Source organism: Panulirus ornatus, chromosome 17 (genome assembly GCF_036320965.1).
Source record: "Panulirus ornatus isolate Po-2019 chromosome 17, ASM3632096v1, whole genome shotgun sequence".
NCBI classification, from domain to species: domain Eukaryota; kingdom Metazoa; phylum Arthropoda; class Malacostraca; order Decapoda; family Palinuridae; genus Panulirus; species Panulirus ornatus.
The window spans coordinates 7,181,766-7,200,129 of NC_092240.1; the positions used below are offsets into that span (position 1 = coordinate 7,181,766).

The 18,364-nt window shown below is 34.5% G+C and overlaps 1 protein-coding gene across 1 annotated transcript in view; it reads right to left on the reverse strand.

The window, feature by feature from the left end:
• Positions 1-12,136, reverse strand: part of Srp68 (signal recognition particle 68) — a 28,298-nt gene extending 16,162 nt beyond the window's left edge. Inside the window, exons 1-4 of the mRNA XM_071671864.1 lie at positions 12,007-12,136; positions 8,506-8,686; positions 1,302-1,458; positions 428-564 (exon numbers count right to left, since the gene is read on the reverse strand). Coding sequence (XP_071527965.1) covers positions 428-564; positions 1,302-1,458; positions 8,506-8,686; positions 12,007-12,100 — 569 coding nt within the window. The 5' untranslated portion in view covers positions 12,101-12,136. The remainder of the gene's footprint in view (positions 1-427; positions 565-1,301; positions 1,459-8,505; positions 8,687-12,006) is intronic.
• Positions 12,137-18,364: the final 6,228 nt, after the last annotated feature.

Sequence of the window (18,364 nt, forward strand, 5' to 3'; positions counted from 1 at the left end):
GTGGCCTAAATGGAGCATCAACTTGGGCAGGATCAATGTGGTATCAGGAGTGGTGGATGATGTGTGGTTCAATTGTTTGCTCTGAACAATTTGTGTGAAATACTTAAAAAGAAACAGAAAATATGTTGTTTACGGATATGGAGAAAGCATGTGATTTGTGATTGGGATGATATAGATGCTTTGTGGTAAGTTTTACAAATATATGTGTATTTCAATGTAAGAAATATATGTAGCTCTTAAAATTAAGCAATGCTTGTACTGCTTCAAAAAAAAATCAATTAAAAAAGTATTGTCATTAACACAACCACAAAATTGTTTCATCTTGTGCTTTCCTGCATTTTATAGCATTCAAAGAAAAGACATAGCTAACATGACATTTACAGGGTATACCAAAGGGGTTCTTAGGGATTCGGAAAAAGTTACTTACAAAGCCTTATTGAAGAATTCAACAGGTTTAGCCCACTCATGACTCCAGTCAGCAAGTTCAAATAGCACAGTCCCCTGTAACCAAGCAGAATATCCCTGCACCTCCAGCTGAGTTCGAGCATCACATACACCACTCTCCTGCCAATGTAAAAAAAAAAAAAATCATACATAAAACAGTTTAGTATTAGCTCTAAGCTCTCTAATCCAGTTGCCAACTGGTAATGATCCTAAAACAAAAGAGATCCAATGTCACAGAATGATTCAAACACAAAACAAATATATAACCTGGTACATGTCACAATCTAGAAAAAGATGTATGGAGGCAGACATACAAAAGATATAGAACTTGTCACTTCATCAGCACTTAACTGCTCATACATATGTGTGAATTATGTTTGAGGTATTTTCAGAAAAATTTATCAAGCTACATTATTATGAATGTATAGCCTCACCAGTCACAAATATAACACTATCATGGACCTAACTCATATAATAACATCTCTGCTATATACTGCCTTAACCAAGGGTTAACCAAAGGTTTAATGTATGTTGTGTGTTTTATCTACTGATATATATCTTGCCTCTGCTATGCATAAGTGCAATGAAATCAGTTTCAATGACATATATTTTCTTTTTCAACACAAGTTTCAGAAATCATGGGCTGAATTTCACTCATGCGAGAAGTCTTGGCCTGCCCCAAAAGCTGGACATGGGACTGGTAATCAGTTATCTGTAGTACTCATATACCCATTATACTATGTCTCATAATTCATGGTAAAACATCCGACTAAAAATACTGAGCAAAAACAAATGTAATTAACTATGATTACAATATACTTGAACTACTGTAGAACATCAATGCACAAAAGACTTACCTCCACAAGCTTCTCAAAGACTGAAACATTTTTGGCAGCATTTCGAAGTTTGTTGCGCATGGAAAATTTTTTCCTGGGATCTTGCTGACTTTCCTCCTTTAATTGCATTGCATATGCCCAATAGCGTTCTATTGTCATAAGAGGAATGAAGAGAAACCTATTGGGATTATAAAAAGAAACAGGAATAATTAGGAATAGTGAACAGAACAGAGTGCCTCAAAAACTTCCTATGAAAACACTAAATAAAGAGGGCTCCAAATAGTGATTCTTATAACAATGAGCAGTAAAACTGATGCATATATAAATAATTTCGGTTTTGCTTAATCGATCATAATTTTCCCCATGACTCTTCCTTCGATTTCAATACACGAGGTTTTCAAAGTTAATGTTATGCTTAAGACATTTCTAGAATTTATGAGCTCACTAGGGCTTTATCAACAAAAAGTCCCACTAGATATAAATTTTTTTCTCAAGATTACGAGTCAAATACTCATTTGGTCTGTCAGTAAGATTATGGTCAAAATTTGGTCTGTCAACAAGATTACAGTCAAACAAAACTTTTATTGAACAATAAAAGCAGACTGTGGCTTAGTTAACATGCCAATGAATTCTGTATATCAATCAGAATGTGAAAAACTTACCAAAATACCTCTCACCAACAATGAGAGAGGCATAATATCAACAGTGTGGGATGTACTACTATTGTACTCCCAACATAATTCACCACATACTACATAATTCTACATCTGTACGTATACTGACATCCATGACCTTCAACAGTGTCCCATCACCTAAACTATATAGTATATCCTTGCCTTACCAAAAATTTACATAAACCCAGTTAATCAATCCAGTTACCTCTAAATCTTGTTTAGCTATATTTTTCATACTCAATCCATCTATCACCTTTAAGTCTATTCCCATTTACATCGGGTGGATTACATCAATACAGCCTCTTAGGTCACTTATATTTGTCCTCATGTCCAGAGTACTAGAGTGAATACAGGTCTCCACACTAACATTAAATGTATCCAAACAACAACATACTTCAGTAGATTTGTTTCGTTTACCTTTAATTACATTTTTTTTGTACTTCAGTTATTACACTATCTTCACTCTCTACGCCTCCTTTTGAGACCAATATTGTTAAATCATCCATCCAATCCTCTAATCCTTTATACATATTGCAAGCCATCAAAATTAATGCATAAACACAACTTTGCATTTAATCACTCGCTTTCCCCCTACCATCCAATATACACCACATTCATTTTGCCATATTTCACTCTGTTATAGGTCTGTGGGATCTGGCTGTGGATAGGGAGGTTTGGTTTTGGTGCTTTTTCACTTGACATGTAAAGACGTGAACGAATGTGGCCTTTCTTCATTTGTTTCTGGTGCTACTTAATGCAGGAAACTGCAATCAAGTATAAAAAAAAGAATCTCTCTATTCCTCATTTGTGATCTTCCTATGCTAACTCATAGTTTCTCACCTCTAACCCTAGAACCTACTCATTTGTTACTTATTACAATTGAATTTAATAATAATTCCCTTTTAAAAATCCTTTACTTTTCAAGTACCTCAATATCATTTTTTTTTCATCTTCAATGCCACTTAAAAAATTACTAAGATCACTGAACCCACTTGTATTACTCCAGTTCCCTTATCCACTTTCATCTTACTGTTTCTGACTAGCTTTAAGGTTTCCTGTTTTTGAATCTTAAGATTTCCTCCAGCAACCAATTCTAAGCCAAAGTTACAAACAGTTACTCATCAAATTGGTGCCAATCATGCAATCTTTACAAATCTGCTGAAAAAATAGAATCTTAAGGCTGCCCATGGAAGAACTTAAATCTAAACTTAGAAGTGCAGAGGTAATGCCCACAATCATACATCCTCTATATTCAGTGATAGCCTTGCTTCCTACCTCAAAAATATTAAGCTATCAAGTCACACTTACTATCTCCTCTTTAAATATAACACACATTTCTCCCTCATCTTTACATTTTTCACCCCCTCTTTTTAATTCAATTTTTCAAGATAAAACAAAATTTTTTATTCTTTGTTTGCTTTCTTTTGCTCCATCTTATCTAATTCAGGGCCTGGTTTTAAAAATAATTTGTTCTCATGATCTAAGCCTTTGCTACAAAAAATAGACTTTGTTATTATGATAATTTTAGTCTGACACAACTCAAATCACCTTTTTTTTTTCTTTACTACACCAATGTTCTGTTGGTGCAACAAGATTGTCTTTCCCACTTTTCAGTGATACTGTCCTTAGCTGAGGCACACATAGTAGGGTTCTGCTGTTCTTAAATTGAGGCATATGTTTTCATGCCACAAGCTGAATTCTATGTACACTGTAGGCTAGTTACACATGAAACTAACTCCAAATAAATATGAGGCGCTGGAGCCATCTGGAGGTATCAGTAAACCACTAATGACCGTGGTGGGAGATTATGTACTTTTTATAAGAACTCAGTATTTACAATGCCCAGCACTGTCTGTAGCAACTAAAGCTGTGTCCATGATGCACTCACATTGGCCTTACTTAAGACTGGCCAATCTGGTACATAATGTTTTCCCTAAACTATATATGCTTAACTCTTAATTCAAAATAAGAAAAGTTTTAATGGTTTCCTTCACCTATTCATATGAATGAAAAAGTTACAAAATGTAAATCAATGTAACTTGATACATAGAATAGGCCACTCCGACATGTAATGCTTTTTCTAAATCAGGAATAGTAAGGTCTTACTTCTTACGAAAAAAATGGTTTTTATATCTAAAGTGCACTTTCAAAGAAAAAATGTACTGAGGTTCAAAATATATAAAGTGTGGTGAATCTGCAATATGATTAAGCAAAGCTGCAGATCAAAAAGTAAAGTTTGGGCTATAATATGGATGTGTGTACAGATACATAATCAAGTTTCATCTTCAATCTAGGACCAATTACAGGTGGAAAAGAGTATCCTTTTCAAGTCTGATTATCCTTGACAATCGCTAAACAATGACAGCAACATACACAATATTCAGCTCTATTCTGAAACCAGACATGACACAACATGTTTCAGCAAAACTTGGGACTAAGAAATAGGATTTGGGGCATTTGCATGAACATACACTAGGATGCAAGAATTGCTTCTATCTTTTAAATGAAATGAGAATCCATTAGTACTGAACACGTTAAAAAAAAAAAAAAGGATAATCTTACATGATTTAGAACAAGTGATCAGACACTGAAGTTGAAAACAGTCCTACTGACAGATATACAGAATATATAGTGGTAAGAACACATGCCTTCCCCCACATGGAATGAATGGGAGGAGGCACAGCTAACAAATCTAAGTAACAAATTCACCAGAATTATATAAAAAAATAAGTGCACAAATATCAATATTTCCTTTATAAATATGAACTTATATAAATATTACTGTTATGCCAGGGAGGATAGCAGCACATAAGATGCTGACCTGCGGCAGCTGATACATGCCTTCTTGGTATGCTGGGAAGGAATTATTCCAGTTACAGTTTTCTTCTAATGCAAACAAGACCTTAAAAAGTATGTTGTTATTAGTTACACCTACGTATAATACTTGTTGTATAATAAGTATACTGTGCAATATACACAGTCTAATACCTACAACAGAAAATTTGTCACATATCAAGTGAGTTACGGAGCAATGCATGGAACTGTCAATATTGTACTAAGCTGAAAGAGGGTAAAATAAGACATTTTTTCAAATAAAAATAAACATAGCCTAGCTAATCTGATATCACTTTTCATGAAGGCCCTGTTTCAGATGAATGCAGCACTGTTAAGCGCTTATGAATGCAATACCAATATGCATATGTGAAATCTATCAAAATGGCATGAAGATGAATAATAATAAACCTCTTATAAAATCAGGTCAATATTTTCAACAGGTACAGCCATGTCTAGTATCATTCAATGCTTACATGAATGAACATTGCCAACCACATTTCACAGTACCTTTCACTAAAACTGTGGCACAAGTTTCTTCATGTGAATATTCAAATATTCACCTTGTTATTATATATAGGGTACCAACTATATTATGGTTTTCATAAGTACTTGTGATACATATTTGATATCCACACTGATATCTATTACTCCCATGCATCAACTTTAGTTAAACTTTACATTATCATATCTACAGTATAAACAGTATAACCTTTATGGAAAACACCCTGAAAAAACATTTCTTCTTCATTCTCTTGAACATCTAAATTGTAATTCCTTTTTCATTTTCAATTAAGGGGGATAATGATACCCTTGACTGGTCTGACACACTTGACTAGCTTGTGGTGCTGCAATCCAGTCTTACATTATAATGTTCTGTGCAACATCCTTGAACCCCTTAAAACTATAAGAAGAATGGTGGCAATGCAATCCACAGTCTTACATTATAATGTTCTCTACAACGTACTTGAACCCCTTAAAACTATAAGAAGAAAGTGCCCTCATAAGTCTTGTGGTTTTTGCAAGAATTAAAATAAGAAAAGAGGAAGCTTGGAGGTATAGTTAGATATTCTGAGAATCTGGTTTCAATATCAGAATCAACATAACATCTTCATAATTTCATTAGTTATTAAGCACAAAGCCAAAAATGTTGAGTTATTTCTGACAAATTCTTCAGATTAGATGAAGAGACAGGCAATATTGGCTCACTGTCTGCAAAACTCTATCATGTCCTCCCTATCCTCAACACCTTTGATATGCAAGATTCTGATCCATGTAGGTTCATTTTTATTCAAACTATAATAATGTACACATAATATTGTTTCATCATTTATATTCTTTCTATCATACTATTCGCCATTTCCCGCATTAGCAAGGTAGCGTTAGGAACAGAGGACTGGGCCTTTGAGGGAATACCCTCACCTGGCCCCCTTCTCTGTTCCTTCTTTTGGAAAATTAAAAAAAAAAAAAAAAAAAATTAATACATAATATATATTATACATAATATTATCATTTGATTAAATATAGATTAACAAAGTACCTGAACTGTAATTTCTTCACATTGTATCAATATTACTGTGAGAAAATTATGATGAGAATTCTTCCCCATGAACAAAATACCATTTTCTCCCATTGTATCCCATAACAAAATTGGTTCTAATCTCCAATGTTTCGCTTAGGATGTGTTTTCCAGGAATGCATCTCCAACATAACTAGATGGATATCTGTGCCAGACTGTTTCAAGTTTATCCCACTTCACACAGGAATAAATTAGTTTGCAGACACTGAGCCAAACTTGAACACAATGACTCCAGAAGAGTCTAATTTTTCTTAATGGCCATCTGTACTTTTTCATTCTACCAAGCTGCTATTTTAGTTCTAATACCCTTCTTTCTCATCCAATAAGCTTATGCTGTGAACCTAAGATTCCCTTAAACATACTCAACATTTCACTTATCTATCATGGTGATAATCTTTATGGCATTATTTCTTTACAACTTCAACCTTTTTATCTATACTTACCCAACATTTCATTTATCTATCAAGTTATTAACTAATTTTTTTTTCATTTTAGCTGGGACTGCATGGGCAACTGAAGCCCTAATCAAGGCCATCTCATTAACGTTACACATACAAACATATACTATGTGTATATCTTTCTTTCTTTCTTTCAAACTATTCGCCATTTCCCGCATTAGCGAGGTAGCGTTAAGAACAGAGGACTGGGCCTTTGAGGGAATACCCTCACCTGGCCCAATTCTCTGTTCCTTCTTTTGGAAAATTGAAAAAAAAAAAAAAAAAAAAAACGAGAGGGGAGGATTTCCAGCCCCCCGCTCCCTCCCCTTTTAGTCGCCTTCTACGACACGCAGGGAATACGTGGGAAGTATTCTTAATCCCCTATCCCCAGGGATAACTATGTGTATATACATATACATATCCTAGTATGAGCCAGGTTCCCTTTTATTGACCAACCTATATAGGTGGATGAACAGCTGTGGTGACTGTGGACCAACTGCCACAACCAGGATTCAAACCTAAGTGCTCAACCCTGGGTGGCCATTATTTCTTTATAACTTCAACCTATGCAGCCCTAAGATTTACCCAAGTGATGAAACTGTGAGTGCTGACAGCATCCAAAACCTTGAAAAGTTTTCAATTTGTACAATGGCAGAGGCAATTCAAGAGATGGGGCCCCATGTATGCAAAACTCCTCCATGTTCCATACAAAAATTAGTAATACCAAATTTAGGTTAATCTTGTTCAACTCAGCATCATTTCATTTATAATCCACATAACATCAACTGAAAGGGGATCAAATCTTTTAGAACCACTAACATACCTGTAATGTACAGCCAGCACTAAAATCAAAATGCTTTTCCTATTCTCAATCACTGTCAATAACTTTCTTCTAAAAACTAAGTGCTCTTCCATCATAATTACATACAACTTTAGCACTAAATATTACAATAATTTCAAACTTTATTATCAAATCAAACAACTCTGATAATCTTTTCCACAATCTTTTCTGATCTTCCTTTCTTTCATCCCATCATCTCAGTGCAAATTACATAAAAGTTGCTCCTCTTTAAATTTTCCCCGATGCATCCTATGTATCAGGAGTATATCTAATATGCCACCTCCCATCATTTACACAACAATGTCTGGTCTAATACATGAATTCCAAACCTTTCCACAATTTGAAAGACTCCCTTTGCTTGCACACTTCTCATGCACTCAAACATTCTCTCTAGTCATCTTTCCATGTCTAATGCACCTCTGAGCTTCTTTCTTCACATTTACAAATTTTGCTTTCTCCATTCAGATGTCAATCATACTACATATATCATTCTATTCTTACTTTTAAACCTCAAACCACAGTTCAATATACCATGCAAACACTATTGTGCCTTTTATATTTATCAATGCCATTCAATCATTCCCATGATCTAAAATCGAAACCTTACAGATACTGACCAATACTAATCTAACCAAAATCTTATATGGGGATGAATTACTTTTACCACATGTCCCTGTAACCATATTAGGCTATCAAAGAATTTTCTTTTTCTAAACTAATTTAGCCTTTATTTTCCTGTTAGCGTCCATGATATCAAAGGATTTTATTTTTCTACACTAATTTAGCCTCTGTTTCCCTGTTAAGTTTCTACAAGTTAACAAACAATTTATATGTACAATGCACCAGAAATTGTCAACTTCACCTCTCATCCTTCAGCACATCCACTTTCACCATCTTTTTCCTAAAATTCTTCTTATCACCCTGGATAAAGTCAAGGTTCTTGCGTAACCGTCGTATCCGCCTACTGCAATACTGCCGATATAGCTGGTAGTCACTGTGTCGTAATCCATGAGCAAGTTGAGCTTCCCTTACGGCACTTAAAACTGTAAATTCAAGATGAAAACTATTAGCATGACTAAAGCAATGGTTTTCAATTTTGAATTTATCAATCCACTTATGCTAAAGGTTAATGCAATACAAAAAGCTGTAAGCATAAACGTGTATACACTAGTAATCATCTTTCAGCTCCTTTGTGTATGTACATATATATATCTTTGTTCTGTATCACTTACATGTTTGAAGTTAGACTCTATTTATATCAACTATGTCATTTACTACAATTGAATAACATTAGTTAAACTCAACAACTACTGACAGAGGTAGGATAATCTCTGAAAATCATTGGCTACTTTTGTGTAATTTCAAGGCATGTGAAACCAAGTATTCTTAGATTTTCAAGCAGTACTAGAAAAAATACTAGAAAATAAAGTTCAGTATTCAAATACTTTAAATCACAAAGAACACATGAAGTTCTGAATAAACTCAAAATTCAAAACAAATACTTAATAAATTCTGAGAAGATGTATTTGGAGAGTTGTGGAACAGCTAACAAACTGCAGATTATTTGATTAAACTTACACAGAGTTATATAAAGAAACATTAAGACAATTCTTTGATGATGCAAACCTAATACTATACAAAAAATCTGTCTTGGGACTAGGTAGCAGGTTTAGTTTTCAGTTTGTAGTTGCTTTGGTAAAGAAATTTATGATATTGTTACTGCAGGTGATACAGATATACTGTATGTGGATAGTGCTATGAATATGTAGTGAGGGAGAAAAGCAGTAAAACGTTGCTATGAGTTTTTACTTAGATAGTAGGGCAAGTTAGTAGTGCCATTTCATGTGTGGCAGGGTGGCGATGGAATGGATGAAGGCAGTAAGTATGAATATGTACATGTGTATATATGTATATGCCTGTGTATGTATATGTATGTATACGTTGAAATATATAGGTATGGATATGTGCATGTGTGGGCGTTTATGTATATACATGTGTATGTGGGTAGGTTGGGCCATTCTTTCGTCTGTTTCCTTGCGCTACCTCGCTAATGCGGGAGACAGCGACAAAGTATAATAAATATAAATGAATAGTAGGGCAAGTGTGTGAATAGAAGAGTGAAGGGTGAGTGATTTTTGTGAAAGTGGGCCTGTGTAAAGGGTGAGTAAAGTTATCATAGATGATTAATCTGTATACAGAGATGGGAATGAAGGAGGTACATGCAAGGACCTCAGGGCACCGGCTGAGTCCAAAGTACACTGGGGTGAGCGGGCTTAGAAAATGACCCAGTTGCTGTTTTCATTTGGCATGACTGGTGGAAGATTAACCAGAGAAACTCCAAAAATTAGTGTCATAATGAGTTTGAGTGTGTGCAAGTTATAATGAGGATGACCTTGAAGAAGTGAAATGTTTTTGATACCTTGGTCACGGCAATGGATAAAACTATGGGTGAAAGAATGGGCTAAAGTCCAGAGAGTACCGAGTATAAGGAAGGAGAGGACAGTGCCTGTCAGAGCAAATTGGTTAAGTTTGAAGATTTTGTATTACCAACAATGTTCTGTATATGTGAGTCTTGGGTCTTCAATAGAAAAGAAAAGAAAGAGGGTGAATGTGTTGGAAAAGAAAGGACTGATGATGATATGGGCTGTTACACAAATAATCATGCAAGGAATGACAGTTGCACAAAGACATGTGGTTGTAAGTGCAATCCAAATGAGAAAGCTAACCATGGTGTTCTGGGGAATGGATGAGCAAAAACTGAAGAGGAAAGTGATCAGAAGTAGAAGGATAAAGATGGAGAGACCAAGGAGATGAGATAATGGAGTGGAGGAGGTTTGAGGGCATCATGGCCTGAACATTCAGGTGAAAGAGATGCAATCATGAAAGAGAACTGAAATGATGTGGTATATAATGGAGAACTACTGCCACTGGACTAAATAGGGGAAGAAGAAGTGAAGATAAATCAAGAAGTGGTCTGCAAGGTATGGCTGAGGATGGTGGCTTTGGTTTCGGTGCTTTATACATGACGTATATGAAACCATCCGTTCCTAATACCTCACAAATGAAGGAGGGTAATGAATGAAAAAAAAAAATTGTGAGTAAATGTGACCTTCATCTGTCCCTGGAACTACCTCAATAAAAAAAATTTGTTTAATGGGTAGCTATACACAAGCCTGGTAACTGTTTTGTGCATTCACTGATTGTCAAAGCATACAGCAGCCATCAATTAGATGTTAGTGCTAACCATAAACCACATTTTTCAAATACAAAAAAATATGGTGAATTTTGAATGCTTGGAGAGATTATAGGCAGTGTTCATAAGTTCTCTTGATTTTGACTAGTGCTTTGCCTAATTTTACAATAATCAACACCATATTTTCCCCCAATCTTCATAACCCTCTCTACTATTGCCCTATTCATCAAGGTGAAAAAAGAAAATATCTATTCTGTGCCATTCCTATTCTATAAGCACCACACTAAAACTGTAAATAAGTATCATTCATATTACAAAAGTAACATTCCAGACTGGCAGCTTATCTGGTCAGGTCTGATTTCACTCAAATCAAATGGATCATATCCTTATCCAACTTTGAAAAGATATAATAAAATTGATAGATCATTAAAAAAATACCCAGTAAAGTACTTATATACCAAGGAAACCAATGAATGTAAATGCGTTAAGAGAGTCTGATATTACCTTTCCTGCATTAAATACCATAGCAATAAACCCCTCACAAGATAATACATCTATTACTCCTCCATCACGATTTTTCCAAGATCATTTCTGATGGCTGGAAAGACCCTTATGGTGAAATATTATTTTTTTCTCGTAAACATCTCTCTTAACCTTAATTCATTATGTGGATGATGGTAGACTACCAAGTGTCCTGATTCCGTCCACAACCCGCATGGTAGTAACTTATGGGGTCAGCGCATGTGCAATGTAATACCAAATCCTATCAATACAGCCCACTGTATTTAACCCTCCTTATAAATAAATGCTAATACTGACGTAATGAATTCCCATTCAAATGCGTATATCTAACTCATACTAGTAGACCATGAACTGTCATGTGCCTCGCTGCACCTTGCTACCTCAATGACATACTGCCATTATATGCACCATACACCCATTAGTTGACAAAACAAGGATCTGGGGAAGGATGGGAGAGTCAACTTGCTGTCACTACTTAGCTCTAGCTGCCATTAAGATAAGAGATAATGGGAAATAAGTCTCCACGTCTCTCCAATGTTTACATGCGATGGCAACAGATGCCAGCGAATTATCCCCCGTCCCACTCCCACACATCTCGAATGGACGGCACCCACGAACAGAACACACTCGTCTAACCCCAACATATACCTTTCACAGTGTACAGAGCCTTCTCCTTTTTCACCACGAGAACTCTTTCAGTTTCGGGCACGTCACTTTCTGTCATGTTTTCAGTGTCGGCCATGACTGAGTGCCGAAACTGGTGCTGCCACCTGCCGCCCACAACACCAACCACTGACAAATCCTCACATTATTTCCCCCGCTAAATTCAAATAACTTTTTGTTAGTGCATTAGGAGTCAATGAGCGTTTAGGGAAATTCATAAAAGAAAGAAAACACAGCAATTCTCTCCAGGTTCATCCGTGTCTAATGTCATTCAAAAATGCGTTCATTATCCGTGGATGCAGGACGCCCATCTGTCCTGGAGATGAGTTTAAATTCGAGCTTATTTGGCGGCATTTCAGGCCCTTAAGCTATTTCTATTACGATTCAATACGAATTTTGTATCGTCCATTATCACCTCGTTACATCGAGTTTAAGGATCTGTCATGAACTATGGATCATATCCTATGAAGCATGTGGTTTGTTCTTGGGCTCTTTGATCCATCAAGGAAGGCTGATGTACTAATTGTAAGCCTCTCCCACATCCTCTGGATATCAGATGTGTTAAATCTCATTCAATCAAAATTCATTTTGAAGCTCAACTGGAGTGGTCGAATTGACAAAGATAAAAGTATGCCCCAATGGCAGCAATGTCAATCGAAAAGTGAAAAGTAACATGAACTTAAGAAAGAAAAAATTATAACAGGAATTAATTTGAGCTTCATGGGTGTTTGTAAACCAGACTCCTGTATGTGGAAAGGTTGCTAAATGAAGGAAATACGAAAGGAAAAAATTCCACAGCTTCTCTGGACGAAGAAAGGCGGTATCAATAAAAGTCAATTTTCATGTGTCTGGTCTTCACACAGAATGTAAGCATCTAATATGCAAGTCTGCTGTTCCATACAAAGCCTCGTCATACGTAGAAATTAAGTGATGTATTAAAGAAAACTTAACTTCACAATCTTTTGATTTCATAAAGATTCTACCCTACACTGAGCTATAAGCTTGACTTTTTGTCAGTTCAAGAAATCAACGAAGTTTTACAATATTTCGTCGATTGTAATTCCTCCTGAATATCACAATATCTTTAAAATGGAGATTTTGACTTCATCTGGGATCACAATCCGAGGAGGTCTTACACCTTCTCAAGTCAGGTGGAAATTCACCCGAGGTTTTTTTTATTCTTCTTATCTCCTTGATAAAGGCGTGTCCGTTAGGAGCATCAGCAGTATCATTGCTTAAGGTTGGAGCCTGCGTGTCCAAAGGGTTCCTGAGTTGAATTTTCTCCCATTATTAGGAATTAGAACAGAAACTCCTTCCAGTTACACGAAAAAACAGAATTGACGGCAGTGTCTGGATAATACTACCATGCATCATCGGCGAAACCCGACTGTCGCGAAACTATGTCGAAGTAATCACAGAATTTCTTCATACACTTTCACCATGGAAGTCTCCCACCTGCCTCAACTGCATTGGTCACATCCAACCTTTCAACTAAGCAAACTTAACAAAAACACTAAAGCACACAAAAACAAAGTGTTTACAAACAAACGCTGGTTAATTGGCGAAGACAAGACATTGAACACCTGCACAACAAAAATACCATGTCATTTCCATCAAGTATGTGTTCAGTGATTGTTTATAGGTTCAGGCACCAACTTGCACCCATCCCCCGTTTTCAACATGTAGGAGCGTCCAGTAGACACTGCGGGCAAGCCAAGATTGAAACATCTGAATCATTTCGAATCTTTTCCGGTTTCGATCACCACATTGGTAAAGGAGAAATCTCACTACGTCCTTTCGAATGTTAGTGATTAAGAGGATACACTTCCTAACATTTCGATCAGTTAAGTAAAGACATAATCGAGACCCTTTATAAGTACAACTGGACTCTGCCTATATTCCAGGTTACAGCGCAAGTGAAAAATTACATTTGGCTGGGCTGTATCATTGTGATTGCAGTCTTGTTATAAAACTTTCGCTGCATTTCTCTGTTTCGGGAAGTAAGGCAGCTTTGGGTTGCAAGATCCTTTAGAAAAGTCCTGGGAAACAACAAGACTCACAAAAATTTGTACTTACAAATGAATGTATAAATTCGCAATTTTAATCACCGTTCAAACAAACAAATCACATGAACAATTCAACAACTAACACTACAGCTGATAAAGAAACTTTATGAATCTAATAATAAAACCACACAATCCCTTACAACGTAAAGAAAACTTTAAATGCAACTATCTAATATGAAATTCCGACACCCTGGAAGCTTAAAGAAAGTTACGATTCTGCGTTGGGCATGTGTGTGGGGGTGGTTAACGGATGTTTACAAAACATTTTGATAAAAATAACATCGGACAACTGCATTTTACATTCGCTGTTATCAAACAGCTTCAAAAAAAATATGACGAAAGTTCCGAAAGCCAAAAGCATGTACGAGTAACATCTGTCAGCAAAAAAAAGATTGGTTGCAATTGACAGTAATCGTTGTTACGTTACGTAAATCTAGATGTCATCAATGAACATGGATCACATACGTCAGTAATCTATTAAATTTTCGACAGGAGGTGAACTTGTTACCTTCAAAATTCGCTTCAGAGTTTATTTGTTGAGTTGCACAAAAGCCTGGACGCTTATCGTTACTTCATGGTGGTCATATTAATGATAAGGGTGGGACGAAATCGCTTTTGACTGTATTGGGGTCGAATTGATGGCCATCCATATAAACAAGTGTATCAAAGTGCTACATAAACACAGGAAAGACATAACACTGTTGTTTTCCTACCCGTTTCTATTACAAATAGGCTTCGTCCACTTTTTTCTTTCATTCTTGGACAAGCACATATCACTTGCTTCTTGCTTGTTTTATAATTCTAACACGGTCTTGGTTTCATAACAGAAACTGAACACAGTATAAATACGATGTATATCAATGTTTGGGCTACCGATCTGGTGAGAGCCGTGTGGAGAAATGATTGATTTTTCCCTTTGATTTGCTACAGATTTGGCTGGCATATGGCGAATATTTATGAAAAGCCTATCATTCTTAGATATGATACATATGAATTTAATTCAAAGCCTAATTACCAACCTTAATGGTCCAAAAGCGACATTTAGACACTAGAATGTTGAGTTGAAAATGTGTACTATGCTGGGATTTTGATGATAATATATATTCTTAAGAATAATGGTAAAATATAGAGATGAACAACTGTCTCTGTCAACTGTTTGCTGTTTTTCTTTTTTTGACATTCCTTCCTACTTCTTTGCATCGCATTTCCTGGGTATGTATCTGTAACTGAGAGCATTATGATATATTTTACTTGATGTCAAGTATAGAAGTGTTTGAATATCTTATCTTTAAAATTTGAAACAAAATGTTTTTTTTAGAGCTAAGAAATACCTTACAATACCTACAATTTTTGGTACTTATCTCAGAAAAATAGATTTTCTTTAAAAACTCATATAAAGAAGTAGTTTTCATACTGAATACAAATATGGTCTTAAAATATCGGTTAGTCGTCTTTATGACATTTATCTAGTTGTTAAATGAAGTCAATATTAAGATATTTTCAGCTACTTTCCATCGTATTTACTGGGTATATATCGACAACTGAGAGCATTATGATATGTTTTCTTTGCTTATTTCAAGTATAAAAGTGTTCCAATATCTTATCTTTCAATTTTGAAACAAAAAGTTTTTGGAGCTAAAAAATACTCTGAACTATTACCTACAATTTTTGGCATATTTTTCAGAAAAATAGATTTCCGTTAAAAAGTCATATAAAGAAGTATTTTTCATGCTGAATACAAATCTGGTGTTAAAATATCGTTTCATTTTCTTTATGACATTATTTAAGCTGTTAAATGAAGCCAATATTGAAATATTTTCTGCTACTTTCCATCGTATTTACTGGGTATATATCGACAACTGAGAGCATTATGATATATTTTCTTTGATTGTTTCAAGTACGGAAGTGTTTCAATGTCTTATCTTTCAATTTTAAAACAAAATGATTTTGGAGCTAAAAAATACCCTGAACATATCCTTTAAAAAGGCATAGAAAGAAGTATTTTTCATACTGAATACAAATCTGGTGTTAAAATATCGGTTAGTCGTCTTTCTGACATTCAGTTGAGCTGTTAAGTGAGGTCATTTAAAAAAAAAATTGTACTTCTTTGCATCGTATTTCCTGGGTATGTATCGGTAACTGAGAGCATTGTGATATATTTTCCATGACTATTTCAATAATAGAAGTGTTTGAATATCTTATCTTTCAATTTTGAAAGAAAAAGTTTTTGGAGCTAAAAAATACCTACAATTTTTGCCATCTTTCTCTGAAAAAAATATTTCCTTTAAAAAGTCATATAAAGAAGTAGTTTTCATGCTGAATACAAACATGGTGTTAAAATATCGGTTAGTCGTCTTTATGACTTTCATTTAAGCTGTTAAATGAGGTCATTTTAGAAAATATTGTACTTTGCATCATATTTACTGGGCATGTATCGGTAACTGAGAACATTATGATATATTTCCATGACTATTTGTAGTATAGAAGTGTTTGAATATCTTATCTTCACATTTTGAAAGAAAAGGTTTGTCGAGCTAAAAAATGCTTTGAAGTATTACCTTCAATTTTGAGGATTTCTCTCAGAAAAGTAGATTTGCTTTAAAAATCATATAGAAGTATTTTTCATGCTGAATACAAATCTGGTGTTAAAATATCATTTTGTCGTCTTTATTTCATATATCTAAGCAGTTAAATGAAGTCAATATTAAAATACTTTTAGCTGCTTTCCATCGTATTTACTGGGTATGTATCGAAAAATCTTTTGTTTCAAAATGTGAAGATAAGACATTCAAACACTAATATACTTCACATAGCCTTGGAAAATATATCACAGTGATCTCAGTTACCGATACATACCCATGAAATACGATGCAACGTAGAAAGTTTTCTAATATGACCTCATTTAACAGCTCAAATCAATATCATCACGACGACAAAACGATGTTTTAACGCCAGATTTGTATTCAGCATGAAAAATACTTCTTATTATGATTTTTTAAAGGAAATCTATTTTTCTGAGAAAAATGCTAAAAATTGAAGGTAATAGTTCAGGGTATTTTTTACCTCTAAAAACTTTTTGTTTCAAAATTGAAAAATAAGATATTCAAACATTTCTATACTTGAAATATTCATGGAAAATATATCACAATTCTCTCAGTTACCGATATATACCCAGGAAATACCATGCAAAGAAGTACAATTTTCTTTAAAAATGACCTCATTTAACAGGTTAAATGAATGTTATAAAGACGACTAACCGATATTTTAACACCAGATTTGTATTCAGTATGAAAAATACTTTTTATATATGACTTTTTAAAGGAAATCTATTTTACTTAGAAAAGTGCTAAAAGTTGTAGGTAATAGTTCAGGGTATTTTTTACCTCCAGAAACTTTTTGTTTTAAATTTGAAAGATAAGATATTGAAACACTTCCGTACTTGAAATAATCAAAGAAAATACATCATAATGCTATCAGCTGTTACCGATACATACCCAGGAAATACGATGCAAAGAAGTACAATATTTTTTTTCATAAATGACCTCATTTAACAGCTGGAATGAATGTCATAAAGACGACTAACCTATATTTTAACACCAGATTTGTATTCAGTATGAAAAATACTTCTCTATATGACTTTTTAACGTTAATCTATTTTTCTGAGAAATATGCCAAAAATTATAGGTATTTTTTAGCTCGAAAAATCTTTTCTTCAAAATGTGAAGATAAGATATTCAAACACTTCTATACTTGAAACACTCATGGAAAATATATCACAGTGCTCTCAGTTACCGATACATACCCAGGAAATACGATGCAAAGTAGAAAATTTTCTAAATATGACCTCATTTAACAGCTCAAATATATATCATAGAGACGACAAAACGATGTTTTAAATCCAGATTTGTATTCAGCATGAAAAATACTTCTTATTATGATTTTTTAAAGGAAATCTATTTTTCTGAGAAAAATGCTAAAAATTGAAGGTATTAGTTCAGGGTATTTTTTACCTCGAAAAACTTTTTGTTTCAAAATTGAAAAATAAGATATTCAAACACTTCTATACTTGAAATAGTCATGGAAAATATATCACAATTCTCTCAGTTACCGATATATACCCAGGAAATACCATGCAAAGAAGTACAATTTTCTTTAAAAATGACCTCATTTAACAGGTTAAATGAATGTCATAAAGACGACTAACCGATATTTTAACACCAGATTTGTATTCAGTATGAAAAATACTTTTTATATATGACTTTTTAAAGGAAATCTAT